At 34.2% G+C, this 16315-nt stretch overlaps 1 protein-coding gene across 4 annotated transcripts in view; it reads left to right on the forward strand.

Moving 5' to 3' along the window:
• The window catches only part of YTHDF3 (YTH N6-methyladenosine RNA binding protein 3), a 37924-nt gene extending 22312 nt beyond the window's left edge, over positions 1 to 15612 (forward strand). For all 4 annotated transcript variants that reach the window (XM_045861038.1, XM_045861035.1, XM_045861037.1 and 1 more), the window contains one exon: positions 12519 to 15612. In XM_045861038.1, coding sequence (XP_045716994.1) covers positions 12519 to 12542 — 24 coding nt within the window. In that variant the 3' untranslated portion in view covers positions 12543 to 15612. The remainder of the gene's footprint in view (positions 1 to 12518) is intronic.
• The last annotated feature ends 703 nt before the right edge of the window (positions 15613 to 16315 follow it).

Raw genomic sequence — 16315 nt, forward strand, 5'->3', positions numbered from 1 at the left:
TTATCTCACGTTTCTTCTTACTGTGTTCATGCTTTTCTTTATAAATCTTGAGCTTACTTGTGATAGATGAGGACTTTAAAAAGCTAATTCTGTCTTGTCATTGTTTGTATTATTGCCTTTACCTTTTCTTTTTTGTTCTGGTTACTTGGGCAATAGAGGAATTCCCCAGCTTGCCTTGCCAGGAAAGCACCCTGTGGGGGAGCCCACCAGACATATCCTGTCTTGTTATATAAAACTTACAAAGTCAGGCTGTCTGCTTTACAGTGAGGGGTATAGATGAAACTTAAAACTGTAGGAGAAATCCATACCAGTTTCTGTAGTATTTGAGTGGTTCTTCACATTTAGATTTGAACACATAGTTCTGATATGTTTGGTAAAAGAACATATCAAGCTTGTTGAAAGAACAACCATGATAAACCCACTAAAATATTTAATTCAGAGAGCAGAAGTTAATTTAAAATAGAACAAAATTTGATTTGATTTTTAGGGAGAATTCATATGTAAAAGGAAAAGAAAGACAGAAAATATTCTTGGAAATGAGAACTGGGATTCTCAAAATAAAAAAGCAGTGAACAAGCAGATTAATAAAGATGTTCATGTTCTAGATCTAGTTGATGATCCAGGATTCTGAATCAATGAAATTTAAAAATGTGGAGCAGTAGAAAGAGAGAATCAGACTGTCATGGGAATTCTCATCTACAGCTCTGGATACTGAACATGTAAAATCTGTTTTGGAGCAGAGGGAATGGAGTACATTATATTGTTAAAGATGAGTGTCAAATTCTGTGATTCAGGCAGTGCAAAATAAAGATTTCAGGTGTATAAGAGCTTAGCCAGAGACCTTTAATGAGAAAGTTACTTGAGCTATTTCAACAGAATGAAAAAGAAATTCAGGAAAGATAAGACCTGGTAGCTGATTATACTGGAACAAATAAATTTCTCAACGGCAACTCCAGGTGCATTTTGAATCAGACGGGTCTTTATTGTGAATATAGTATGTGTCAATACCGTATGCATCTCTGTTCTTTCTGTTAAAAGGCACTGTGCTCTTTGAAGCCTGACAAATGAAATGAGCTCCCACTTGGGAACCACTGATTTTGGAGATACGAAGGAAGCTTAAGAGAACAGTGTCTAACTAATCTTTCTTCTCCTTGGACCATAAGTTATTTCTATGAGAGCAAGACTTTTTTTTTTCCTGGTGAAGTCCTAGTACCTAATGCTTGGCACATAATAGGTGTTTTATAGACATTTGTTAAATGAATAAAAGCTTAGAAAAATCTTTTTTTAGGGGGAAGTTTGAATGCCATAGAATTTTTCTTTATTGGTTTAGTTACTGTACTTCTTTATTTAGGGACTATGTACTTGATCATTCAAGTTAAATAAATGGTTTTTCCATTGCTAGAAATGGACAATAGTATGTCAGATTTAGTTATAGGTAGATAAAATGTTATGAGACGGAGCAGAAAGGAAAGATTTGAGGAAGGGTAAATTAATGTATTAACTTTCTCATCTTTCTGAAGGTAACAGATAATTGTTTATAGAGATGATATATCTCTTTAGACAGAAGCAGTTGTGCCTTAAGCATATTATTTAAAGTCATAAGAACAGTCATTAGAACTAAGTATGGCTTCTAATGTAGAGAGGAAGAAGAGGAGAATAAAATATTCAACTGTGATAAATTACTGTCTACAGTGGGAATTGATAGTGTCTGAATTGTTAAATCAAGAATTTTATGTATTAGTATGCTACTTAAAGTCAGTGGCAACCCATCAGAGGAACTTAAAAGGGGCTAGTGGAAGATAGGGGGGCTTTTTTTAACCTCAGCTTGATGTTTATGTTGTATTGTGTCTGATGATAAAGCTGGTTTAATTGGAAAATAAAAGAAGGAAAAACAGAGAACTGATAATGTCCTGGGTATATTTGTCCATTATAAATTCAAGTAATCTAAATAGCATTAGATTCTACTTTTGACTAAAATCCTTTTTCTGAAATTGCACTTTCATTGTGCTGAATGTGAGTCATTTAGATCTTACTATATTATTTGATTTTCATGAATCCCTTTAATCAGAAAACAAAATCTGAGATGAAATTTTTAGCTCTTTTAATTTTGTATAGGAATAAAGTTTCCACTTGCCTGTAATTTTGATATGAAATATGGCATTTACCTATGTCTGTTCTCTCAGGAGAAGAGGAAGCCCTGTAATTTATGCAGGGACAAGCAAGGCATAATTACAATAAAATCTCTATGAAATAGTTTTAATTCTAGAATATTATAGGTATATTGGTCATGTATGTGATTTTATATTGTTGGGTATTTCCAAAGAATAAATTTTAGCACCTGATAGAATTTTTTTCACAATTGTAATAACTTTGATTCTGAGATGAGATGATGTTAGGTCTATTTCAAACTTACCAAGTTTGTGTTGATGTATAAGAAATTACTTCAACAATAATTATACCTGTGACAGCAGTTCTATATGTACAGATGTTCCTTGACTTTTACAGTGGGGTTTCATCCCAGTTAACCTACTGTAAGTTGCAAATGCATTTAATACACCTAACCTATACAATATCATAGCCTGCCTACCTTAAGTGTGCTCAGAACACTTAATGTTAGCCTAGAGTTTGGTAGAATTATCTAAAACAAAGCCTATTTTATAATAATAAATATTACTCAGTATAATTTAGTATGCATATTCAAAAAATTATGACTCAAACCATTGTCAGAGATCATCTGTACTTTCTCAAGAAGGACATGTGGTGTAATGCTTTCCTATTAATCATTGTAGTTCTTAGGTTGAAGTCTTTATTCGATTACCTTTTGGTAAACTTTTCTATGGTTGTAGCTGTCGGTTAATGAATTGATTATGATATACAGAAAAAAATTCAGTATATAAAATCTTGCTTTTCCTTTGATGTTTACTGTAAACTTTGAAACATATTTCTCTGGAAAACAGGTTTTGGTCCAGGATGTCTCATACTTGATACCATAAACTTCTACATTACATGTTTAAGTGAGCTTTGATAAAACATTGAGTGATATTTTGAATAGTCAAGATGATTTCTTTTTTATTGCAGTGATACTGTATTCTGACCTTGGTAAATATTTTTGATAAGCCAGGCATGGGAAAAGAGGAGGTGCTTCAATTAACATTTTATAATGTTTTTATTTTCTCAGATTAATTTTGTTGTCCCATAGGAGAGTTAATGGTGTCTGTGTTATGTTCCAGTGTTGATAAAGAATTTTATGAGGTTTTTTTAAAGATTTTATTTATTTTTAGAGAGGGAAGGGAGGGAGAAAGAGAGAGAGAGAGAAACATCAATGTGCGGTTGCTGGGGGTTATGGCCTGCAACCCAGGCATGTGCCCTGACTGGGAATCGAACCTGCGACACTTTGGTTCACAGCCCAAGCTCAATCCACTGAGCTACGCCAGCCAGGGCGAATTTTGTGAGGTTTTTAATAAATGAACTACTAGTAGTTTACTGGATTAATTATATATCTTTGGGAGATATTTCATACCTACAGTGGTCTGAACAGTCGTTAAACTGGTGTTTCAATTATTTTATTTATTTTTCTTCAGAAAATACATGATCACTTCGGGAACGTACGTATATATTTAACTGTAAGTAATATGAAATTGTTTTGTTTCAGGAGGAAACTTACATTATTGAATTATCTTCCCCATTAATAGTTTATTTTAGAAGTTTGACATATATTTCTTAATTTAGAAATTTACTATCCAGTCATGTGCATGTGTTTCAGTCAACAATGGACTGCATATATAATGGTGCTGTCATGAGATTATAGTATAGCTGCATTTCCTGCTGTAGTGTGGAGCCAGCCTGTCCTTGTACTTTGGAAGTATTTTCAGACTGTAATGATGTAAAGCATAGATAAATTTTATCTTTAACATCAGTTCAATTCTAGAGAAACCCCTTTGTGCCAGAGCCAGTGGAACCAAAAACAAATTTCCAAAGTCAGGCTGTTGAGTTCTAGTTCTATGCCCTTTCCGTGTTAGACACCTCCTCCCCTCTTTTTTATGAATATCACAATGCTTGTTCCTTAATTTGACCACTGCTCCAGCATGCAATACCCAGAACCACATTGCCATGGCAGTCCCCTGTGTTCCTTTATCTCTCCATCTTGATTTCTTATTTAATCCTCAGACCACCTTTCACTTCCTCCTGATGGTCACTGTTATGGTGATGTATGCCTTAGTTGATTTCTTGATATTGCTGATCAGTCCAGTTCATATCCGCTGTTCATGGAGCAGCATAGACAGCTTCAGTGTTTTATTTCTTCTGGCTCTGTCAGAAGAAGCAGGGGGAAGGCTTGTGGGCAGGTGTCCACAGCAGTATATTATAGTAATACCCTAGACCTTCACATTCACTTACCACTCATTCACTGACTTGCCCAGAGCAAGTTCCATTCATAGTAAGTGCCCTGCATAGGTATACCACCTTTTATATTTTATATCAAATACCTTTTCTGTGTTAGATATACAAATGTACGCCCTTGTGTAATAATTGCCTGCAGTATTCAGTACAGTAATGTGCTGGACAGGAGCCTAGGAGCGGTAGACTACCACATAGCTTAGGTGTGTAGTAGGCTATATCAGGGGTCCTCTATCCATGGGCCACAGATGGTACCAGTCTGTGGCCTGTTGGGAACTGGGCTGGGAGGGAAACTCACTTGAGCTCTGCCTTTTGGCAGTCTCCACCTGAGTTCTCTTTTCTCTCTGCTCGTGAAAGGTTGGGGACCACTGGGCTATACCATCTAGGTTTGTATAAATGCACTCTGATATACCATGACAAGTTCACCTCATGACACGCTTCTCAGGACTTATCTCCATTGAACTGTGTTTATATATTACGATCTAATTTGTGAGTGAAACTGACTTTATTGTCTTGGCAGAAAACTTGACAGGTGTGTTAACTCGAGTATCTTATACTTTCGACAGTCAATATTGAAATAACAAGGTTATCAGATATATAATAAAAGAACTAGGATGTAAAAAGCAACTAGTGGACAGTTTCACTTGTGAATATCAATCTGGAATGTAATCATTTTATCATGTTCATTTTATTGTAAGGTCTGGCTTAAATAATCTGGCTTTAAAATAGAATTGCATATGGATTCTTTTGCTTTGGCTCCAAGTGCCTCTGTGTGTACCAGGGCCCAGATCAGTTTTTTTCCCCCTGAGAATTCTAGCACATGTCTAGTCAACCTATAGTACCATATATAGGGTTTCCTTATTCATTCAACAGATAAATATTAAAAGTTACTAAAGATAAACAGCCCCCTTCTTTTTAAAACTCAGCCTGTTTGGAGAGACAAACATGATTTCTCTCATTTTTGTAGTTTGTGGTGTTGAGGGCCAGCATGTGTCTTACTGAATTTATTGCTAAGAATATTTTTATTGTTTCTGTAATTGCATTTTCAGTTTTACTTCCCAGTTGGTTTATAGAAATGTCCTGTATCATGTGACGTTGCTGAATTCACTTAATAAGTCTAGTAGTCCTAATGGAACATCTAGGATTTTGTACCTAACAATCATGTCTGCAAGTAGAGACCATTGATTTCTTTTTGATCTTTGTGCTTTTTTCTTGCAATTTTATTTTTAATATAGTGTTACTTAAGTGTCAAATTAAGTGTAAACTCTAAAACCAAAATAAGACTACGCATTAAAAAGAATTAGTGTGTTAAGTGATACTATTTTGCAGAAACTAAATCACAGCTCAAAACATGAGTTAGCCCTAAGCCTTTGAACCATATCCTTACTCTCATTTGGAGCACTCAGACTAACATGTGCAGTGACTGTGCACTGCTCTTCACTGTTTGAACTTCTTTCCAACCCTGCATTTTGTAGTACCCTTGGAGGCTATTTGATCTTTAGTTGATAGTATATATTACTAGACTACATCTCTTTTCCCAAACTTGAATAATATTTTATTTTATAAATACACATTTAAACACTACAGTCTTTTAAAACAGTTATTATAGTGTGCTCATGCTGAGGATCAAGAATGTGACACACTCGATTAAATGGAAGCCTAAGTTCAAAGTTTGAAGAGTTGACTTCCAAAAACAACCTCTAAAGCATAATCATCGTCTGTTCCCTTGATTATTTTCTGGTTTAAATTTTGCAGTGCAGAATTGGTCTGCTTTCATTACAATTTTTGTCTTTTGCTCTCAGTGCAAAAGGATCCGTCATGTTGTTGGAACAATGCATATTGTGTTTGTCTCAGTATTATAGCACTTTAATGGCTCTGGACAAATATGTAGGTATTTGAACAGCTAGAGGTTTTATCTATGCGATACGGCCCTTGTTCTGCTCTCTAGCATGAATTTTTCCAGTTCTGTCAGCGAGCCTATGCAGATTTCATTTTTGGTAAGTCATTAATTTTCCTGAAGAATTACATTTATTTTATGTTTTACCTTTTCTCATTTGTTCATTTATAGACTTAGTCTTTTTGAAACGTACACCTTTTTCTTTTAAACTTTAAATACATAATCTGATACTTCACTGGTTTTAACTTGGGCAGAATTGAACACATTTCATTAACAATAAAAAGAGAAGCAGGGCAGCTATTAAAATAACTATACCCTGTAGAACATACATGTATTTCGTATTTCTGCAGCAATATGATATTTGGGAGTTGTATTTTTCTAATTTTATTAGGATTCTTAAAAACTTTATTAAATAATTTTGTTGCAAAGAGAATGTAGTGAGTTTCTGCGTGTCCTGTATTTATGGTTTTTCCTAATATTAACATGTTACATAATCATAGTACACTTATCCACACTAAGAAATTAACTTTGTCACAGTAATGTTTAAACTACATACTTAAACAGTTTTTTAGTTGACATACATTGTATTAGTTTCAGGTGTAAGACATACTGATTAGACATTTATATAACTTAAGAAGTTATGTAAATGTTTCAAGGTTTGGAACAGTAGCTCTGCATTTAGTTGTCATGTCCTCTTAATGCTATGACAGTTTCTCTGTCTTTCCTTGTGCAGACTGAGGTGGTGGGATTTTGGGAAGAATACCACATAAGTTATGTGTCTTTCTCATCTGATCATACATAACTTATTGTTGGTGATACTAACTTTGATTACTTTGTTCAGTTTGTGTTTGCTAGGATTCTCCAAAGTAAATGTCTTTTTTTCTTCTTTGCGTACTCTGTTCTTTGAAGCAAGTCAGTCAGTCTGTCCAGCTCACACTCCAGAGGAAGAAAATTAAGCCTTATCTTATGCAGGGAGGTGTGTCAAAGAATTAGTGAACTTTTTATTTAACACTTCTATTCTTTTTTTCTACTTCTAGAATACTCATTTTGTCTTGGATCTATTCTTCATTTCTCTTATTTTTGTGTATGTGTGACTTCCAGCTTTTTTTTTTCCCCTGCTATATAATTTGGCATAGTTCTTGCACCTAATATTCTACTTCCCAAATGAGGCAATGACCATTTCCCCCTTTAATTTATCTACTGAAATTTTTAATTTGAAAATCAGATTTCTAAAGAAGCTAAGATCTTTGTTTTTGTGACATTTAGATCTCAAGTGCCTGCTTTTGCTTTGTTTTTTTTTTCTCCCCAGATTTTCACTTCCCCATTTAGCAGTTCTATTGTATTGTTTTGAGTGCTTATTCTCATCTTCTTTCCCGTGGTTTGTTTTCTTAGAAACACAAGTTAACTTTTTCCCTGGTGGCTCATTCGTGACCAGGTCTTGGTTAATGAAAACTGAAATATTGCTAATGGTGATAAACCTACTGTTGATTAAAGGAATATGTTATTTTTTTATTTGTAATGTTAAGGGCAAGCTGTTGGCCCCTCTGAAGGCACTGAGGAAAATTTCGTTTTCTGTTTTCTGGCTCTTGTTTGCTCACCTGTTAATAAGCTCTGTCAAAAAAAAAAAAAAAAAGAAGGAAAAAGTAAACACGTTGGTTGGCAGGTGAACTTCCTTCTGGAGTTTACTTCCACGGGCCAATTTCAATTTCTGGGTCTCAGCCTTGTGATTGTTCATCTCCAGTGCCCTTTGCTCAGCTCAGGATGAGGAAGAAGTACTATGCCAGAGGCTCTCATCAAAAGCTCTCAAATCTCAATCTGTCTCTATTAGGCCTAGCTCTACTAAATGAAAAAGGATCCCTCTGCAAATTGCTTTTTTGAATTGTCAGTCATTATTAAAAGAAAAATTGAGTTCTGGGAAGTACTTTGGAAACTGTATCACGAAAACCTGTACATGTTTGAAGTGCCATATTCTGAAGCATCAGGAGAGGCTTAGTCCTTCACCAGGTGTATAGGACTATGTTCAGCTTTCTGTGCTCCCTGTGTTACCAACAAAACAGCAAGAAGTGTAATTATGAAGTTGACTGTGTAATAACCTGTTATAAAGCAGCGGTATTGCCCTGGCTGGTGTGGCTCGGTTGGAGTGTTGTCCTGTAGACCGAAAGGTCGTGGGTTTGATTTTTGGTCACGGCACGTACCCAGGTTGCAGGTTCCATCCTCGATTCAGAAGGCAACCAGTTGCTGTCTCTCACACCAATGTTTCCCTCTCTACCCTTCTTTAAAAAGCTATGAAAATATGTCTTTGGGTGAAGATAAAAAATAAAAGTTTTTAAAAAAGCCATGTTATTGATTGTAGACTTCCGGAGTACTTGAGATTTGTTGGTGGACATTTTTATACTTGAAGACTATCAAATTTGTATATCCATCCTGGACCTTTCCTCTTACCTCCAGATTCATGTATTCAATTGCCTGTTGGATAACTTCACTTAGTTGTCTAATAAGTAACTTAAATTTAATAGAACTCATTTCTTTGCCCACCCCAAACTGTCTCCATCATGTAGAGGGTACCACTGTTCCTCCAGTTGTTTAGGCCACGAGTACTGGACTCATTCTTTGTTCTTAGTACTTCTCTTTCTTACCCATATCTAATCAGTCTGTCAGTAAGTTTCGTCGACTCCACTGTTAAAATGTATTCCAATTCCAAGCACTTCCACTAACTCTGCATTTTTCACCCCAGTCTAAGAGTTGCTACTTACGTGCTAGCCTTCTCACTGGCCTCCTTGCTCCCCACCATGCTCTTCTACACTCTGTTATCAGCAGAACAGCTGGTAAGCGGTCCTTGGTGACAAGTGAAACTGGACTGCTATTTTTTTCATGCTTTTCTTGACAATGTTAGTATCAAAGTATTGCTAACCGCAAAATATATCAGGAAATAGTTGCTCTTTTTTATTTCTGGAACAGGTGTAAGTTTAGAATTACCTAATTATCAATTCTGGGACAATTAATCAAATGCACCTGTAAAACCGTATGATCCTGGTGGCTTTTTTGTTTGGAGTGGATTTTTAATTGTTGATTAAACTTTTTTAGTTATAAGTCATATTCTTTTATTTGTTTTGGTAAATTTTATTTTAAAGAAGTCCATTTTGTCTAAAACTTTGTCTGCATATTGGCATATTGACATTAATAGTATTTTTATTTTATTTCTTTTTACATCTTTACTTTTATTTTCTAATTTTTTAAAATCCTTACCCAAGGATATGGTAATTGATTTGAGAGAGACAGAGAAAGAAACATAGTCAGTTGCCTCCTATATGTTGCCTGGCCAGGGGTCAAACCCACAACTTTTTGGCGTAAAAGACAATGCTCCAACCAACTGAGCCACCTGGCCAGGGCAGTTATATTTTTATTTTTTAGCTGTATCTGTCTTCATGATTTCTTTTATGCTTAATTTTTTAACTCATTTTTCAAGATATTTATTTCTACTGTTGGGTTTTTTTCTCCTACTCCAGCTTTCAATTTCAGTCCTTTGGTTCTCTTTTACTTTTTTTGTCTTGTGTTTTTTTGCCGCAGTCTTCTTTCATTCCTCTTACTTCAGGGGGCTTACTGTTACACATTTTCTAATGTTGAGTTGGATGATGACCTCAGTACTTTTTAGCTTTTTAAAAAATTCTTCAGGTGTACATATTTAAGTGCATTGGAGGGACTTAGATGTAACACTTTTATTATTGTACTGATGTAAAAATGTTTCAGATTTCTCTTAGGATTTTTGGAGCAGACTATTAGGGTTTCCACATGCGGATAAGGTTTTTTTGGTTGGGATTATCTGTTTTGCTTCTAAAATTTATGTCAGAAAATGTGATCTGTATGATACTGACTCTTTGGCATATAGTCACTTTCTGTGGTGGTTCAGTGTGTGCTGTTTCCTGTATTCTGTATATTTAACCTGTGTTCTTACTAACCTGTCTGCTCTACTGATTAGTAAGAGAAATGTGTTAAATTCTCTTGTTATAATTTGAAAATTCAGGTTTTCTTTGTAATTCTGACAACTTTTAATATATGTAAAGTTGTAATTTTAGTTAAATGCTGTTCTGTGTTTTAAAAACGTGTTTCGTCTACGGCCATACCACCCTGAATGCGCCTGATCTCGTCTGATCTCGGAAGCTAAAAACGTGTTTCTTCTCAGTATGTGGTGGTGATTTTATCTCCAGTGGTTTTCACCTTGACATCCATTTGTGTTATAGTAATACAGTTGTGTCAGTCTCTGGTTTGCTTTTATTACTGTTAACTTTTCTTTGTTCTTATGTTTTAAATTTCTTGTAAGTCATGTGTAACTGGACTTAGAGGTTTGTTTTTATTTTTTTAATCTGAGCTGTTTTGTGTTTTCATTGATGATTTTACATTTTTTGACTGCTTGGTGTAAATGTATATTTTTGCCGTTTTATTTTGTGCTTTCTAATTAATCTAGGTCTTTCAACCCCCCCCCCCACCCTTCTGTCTTGTTTGAAGTTTCTTTTTATTTTCTTTTTTTTTGTTCACTGAGTTAGAGATTATGTATTACATATGTAGATATCTTAAATATTTTGTAATCTGTATATTTTATTGATTATTAGAATGTGTAGTTGATTATAGTTCAAACTGAAACAGCATCTCTTTTATTTAAATAGACATAACCCTCATTTGTATAAATGATCTTCTCCCTGGAATTAAACCTGTATTTTTTTCTAATTTATCCTTAAGTAGTGTTGCCTTTGTTTCTGTAATTTTGGGCCTTTTTGTGGAGTTAATGAATTTCTCTAGTATCGATCAGTCATTGTATGGGGAAGTATGAGCAGTGTGCTGTTGCATCCTCTTGCTTCATCTATAATTGTTTTTCATCTAGCTATTTAAAGCAGGCATTGGAATTTCTCATACAAATCTGTTTTCTTCTGAGAACTAAACTTTATGTTTAGGCTGTTTTCTTTAAAGCTTTAGAAACTTGTAAAGTTTAAGTTTCCTGGCACCAAATGTTTTTGTAGTTTTCCTTTCTTTATGTTGTTGAATTTTTGGTTGTGTTTATCCATTTGAAACATGATTAATTGCTGGCTATGTCTTTTTGTTTTGTTTTTTTTTTCTTTAGTTTCAGAATATGTCACTGATGCTGTGTGTCTATGAAATAATATTATTTGTAGCTATGCAATAGGGCATTTAATTATTAGCTTTCTATATTAAATACTGCTACTCAGACTCTAGGATTATATTAAAATGAAAAAAGAAAGGAATTTAGTAACTTAAAGTTCTCTAATTTTCTGATGGTGTCTCAGAGTACAGAAAACTAATTTGACCATTTTAAAAGTATATTCTTATTTATTATGGAACATGAAAAATAAAATGGGCATAGTGAAAACAAAGACTCATACTGTGTTAAATTAAACACAAGTGGTTTTTAGAGTGTGGTTCCTGGACCAGCAGTATTAGGATCACCTCTGACTTGTTGGGACTGCAAACTCAGGCTCAGCTTCAGATTTGGGGGGCCCAGTAGTGTTTCCACAGCTGTCCAGGTGATTCTGAATATTACACAAGTTTGAGACCACTGAATTACACACTCAAACAAGGTGGTACAAACAAACCATAGGATGCATTCAATTGAAAGACAGAAGTTTTGTAGGTACTGTAAATATATTTGGTTAATAAACAGGAAAACATCACTTAGTTCAACTTTTGTTCAAGGTGTTTCTACTTTCTTAGAAGGAATTGTAATGTTTCTTGATGTGGAAAGTTATGCTGAATGTGAGGATATGATATAGAGGAAGTTTGTGATTCAAAGTATTTTTTTTTATTAACACTGACAGTTATCCTTTTGTCCTAACCTACCTGAGCCAATAGTTTTGAAATTGCTACAGCTTCCTTTTAGTCTCTTTGATATACCTTATTATCAGAAAGTCATTGAAGGGCTAAAAAGATATTACTGTAATCTCACCTTAACCAAAATGCTGTGTGAAAATAGGGCTATGTAGAAGGCTTTTACTGTCTGCAAATAAAAGTTTATTTTTTATTTTGAAAATGTTTTGTGGTAATCTTCCACTGTGGCGTGTATAGGTAATAGTAAATCAGTTTTAACTAATTACTTGAATTAGTATTTGAAGAACTTTTTATGGAGAGGGTTTGCATTATATGTGAATATAATTTAAATCTTTATATAGTGATGGTATTTTGTTAAAATTTTTTTTGTTTTATTTTGTTTTTCTTTCAGGAGAGAAATAGAAACAAACAATAACCATATGAAGATGTCCTGTTAGAATTACAACACTAATGATGTAGACTCTGGAAATGCCTAATAAGTCAAAGAAGACGTTATTAAAGCTTTTTTTCTGCTTAAGGTGACATCTTTGAACTCTTTAACACAGAATTGACTCTTGTAATGGTTTTCATCAGCGCATCTGCCCTTATATTCTCACCAAACACACTTGAGAACTGTAACTTCGTCAAGCACTTTCTGTCCTGAAGCTTTTACCAGTATCTGCTGTCTTTTGTAATTATGCATCCTAGCTAAGGCACAGAAGACTGAATGAATGCAAGGATTCATTAACTCTTTGAATTTGTTAAATACTAACAGTTAACCATTAGAAGTGGTTCAATGATGTAAGAGTCACACTGCTTCAACTTTTCTTTGTTGTAGTTTTTAAATTGTCGATTTTTAGCTATTTGACAGATTAAAAGCAAAATAATCATGCCATATTTAGTCCTGGAGTTCAAGTCTAAATGTTTATGTGAAGAATTATTGTAGTAAACTTTTAATATGGCAAAGCAACCTTAAGCTCTATTTTAGCCAAATGAGACATAATCCGAGATTATATTAGAACATTACCCTTGTCTTTAAACTGTTTGGTGTAACAGAATGTTGATATGCAGCTTGGTGGATTTCACCAGTTAATGCACATTCTTCTCCCTTCCTCGCCCCAATAATATGTATACTGAAAAATGTGCATTTGTCTGAGGAATTATTTTGTTTGCTACCACTTAATGAATCTCAAAATTTTGAGTAAATGTACCTCAGTCTAATCAGACTTTTTATGACCTTTATAACTACATTTAAAACCCTTAATTCCTATTTCTGGGTGTTTGCGAGCCTGATTGCTATCATGAAGTAAAAATTTATTACTCTAGGTATTCACTAGCTAAATAAACATAGTTCTTGTTTAGCAAGCATATACTGTTCCTCAGCTATTTTCTCCAGCTTTTGCAGTGTCCTGGCATTCTTAAAATACTTTGAAAATATGGCCTTGATCCATGGATTAAATCAGTATCTAAGTGAATGTGTTGATGTTTTATTGATCAGATCTATATAAATGGGAATACAGCATATATCTGGGTATTCTTCTAGTTATCTTTTTAACATCTTATTTTTCTCATTAATTACATATCAACATTAATTTTGTATCTTGAAGCAAATTGATTTTGTATAAATTAAATGTGTCAAGCATCTGTATTAAATGATTTGATGGCATACAGTTGTGAAGATAATGTACTGTCCCTTATATTATTCCAAAAGGAGAAAGCTATGATGAAAGATATGAGAAGGGTGAAAATAGCAATACAGTAGATTTGAATACCGTGGTGTTTTGCATTACTCCATTTATGTTTACATCATGTTTAGAAACCTTTTCATTTACATCTTTGATCACATCGGTTCAAAAATTTAGTGACATGTTTCTTTGAGGCTTTCATTTATATAATTTTTTGTACAATATTTTCTTAAAATGTACAAATACTGCATTCAAGTGAAATAAAATGCAGTATTTGTAGATAATCGTAGCTACTTCACAGGTCTTTGGTAGTTCCATTGTAGTTATATCAGTGTTTACTGAAGGGAACATTAAAATATTAATGGTATATTACAAAATAAAAACTTTCTTAAAGGAAAGTTGCACCTATTTTCCCTTTTTAAGAGTAAGCCATGAAATCTTACCTTGTAACATGTCTCTTAACTATTTATAGTAAAAATTGGCATTTGGGTATAGTAGCCACAGCAATGTTCTACATCCCTAAGGTTATATAGGTAGGACATGTCAAAGATGACTGTTGTCACTCTGGAGGTCCTATTAGAGAAACTGCAAGGGGTGACCTCACAGAAAGGATCTGAGTCCTGGCTCTGAGGTTCTCTTTTTCTTGGTGCTTTATTAGCAACTCTGAATATTTTTATAAAACTAGTTACATTTTAAATGGATTGAAACTTGTTTGATTTACCTTTGGTTTCTATGTAAGAATTGTCACAGAAACACTCAGCAGGCAGACCAATTGCTACAGCAGACTCAGAAATGTCAAATGTAATTGAGTAGTCTGTTCATGGTGAGGAGTACATCCCAGTGCCTTTTACCTGGATTTCTAATATTAAGTGAAATGGGTGCAGCATTCCTTTGGAAATAAAAACTTTACAATCGGTAGGGTTTTTTTTCATTTATGGTTTTTTCAGAGCACCTACTTTCTCTTCCTACTTGGTCTGTCAATACGTATATTGCAAATATTTTTCCTCTAAGTGAAATTATTATCACAGGTTGTCTCAATAGCACAACTAACTGAATGTTTCTTAACTGTAGGGACCAAAAGGGGGAGAACCTGGGCTCTACAGCAGGAAACACTTAATCATATGTTTGAATAATCACAAATTAAGACATGATTGATTGGCCCAGTAAATTTTTTGCTTAATGTTTTTCCAAGATCTGGTTTGAATATTTCTTATTAAAGTTATCTTATGTGGGTATTTTATTTTGAAAGGTATAATAGTTTGTATATTTAACAGTAAGGGGAAAAATGTAACCAAAATTAGTATTCTTTCTCTATACTTATTTGGTACTTGAAGATTCCTTTTAAAAGAAACCCCAGCCTTTTCCTCATTTCAATACTTAATTCCTTATTTTAACTTAAGTGATCTTTCTAATTCAAAGGCTGTGTTCTTTTTGAATACCATGCATGGAGGTTAAGCTGATGTTAAAAACAGTTTGCAATAAAAAAAATCAGCTTAAGTTATTTAATCATTTCAAGTGCATCCTGTAAAAGTAAGTTTGAGAAAATTAAGAGAATTGTGTTTCCATTAAGTTTTGCATATCTTTTGTTATGCCATGTAAATTCCCTTCTTTTTCATGTGATTACAGAAAGGTTATGATAAAATGATTAGTTAATTTACATTCACTTGTAGCAATTACATGAGAATTTGAATTTTGTCGTGTTTGGGTTTGTTCATTCCTGTGAATGATGGTACAGTTGGGTGAGATTTTCTGTTATGGTACCCAAACTCACCATTTGGTCCTCTTTAATCTTTGAGGGTTTCAATAAAAATTGTTCACTCATATCTGTGTTCTTTCCATTTTATCTTTCTAAATATGTACTGTTGGCCAGACACCTAACATTTTTGTCAACTCTATTCTGGATTTTTTGACTGACATACTTTCAGGCACAGATAGATTATATCACTTGTTTTAGCTGGCCATTTAAATTAAGTGGGGAAGTTAAAGAAAGGGAGGATAATAGTTTATCCTAATCTTTATCCTTTTAAGTGATTTTGTTGAATTACATCCTCTTAATACTAAACATAGAGCCAAAGAGAAAGAGGCCTGTATACTTTCAGGTAATAGAAGTAGTGTCACCGGCTGTCTAATAACCCTGATACCCCATTCTTGGCACTAAGGAATGCTTTTCTGGCAATCTGGACATTGTCCTTTGGGATAGAACTTACGTGAAGAGGATCATGGTGACTCTGGATGGTACACTGATTATTTCTGGGTTCCCTAGGGTACTTGTTCAGATGGGAAAACCAGAGATGATAGTTTTGTGATGTCAAAACCTGCCAGATGCATATAGCACTGTTGACCTGTGACTGAGGCAGAGTTTTACAGTCACCCAGGTATCCCACGCTGCGCATCACCAGAAGCCTCCTTGTTGCTGATCACATCATGAGAGGGTTTGTGTCTCATCAGCACACTTACATTTCTAGTTGGGACCCTACTTCTTACTGACTTGGCTTTATCTTGATTAGGGATACTGGATTTAGTT

The sequence above is a fragment of the Phyllostomus hastatus genome, unplaced genomic scaffold, assembly GCF_019186645.2.
Source record: "Phyllostomus hastatus isolate PE091 unplaced genomic scaffold, TTU_PhHast_1.1 phas_scaffold_21, whole genome shotgun sequence".
Classification (NCBI taxonomy): Eukaryota; Metazoa; Chordata; class Mammalia; order Chiroptera; family Phyllostomidae; genus Phyllostomus; species Phyllostomus hastatus.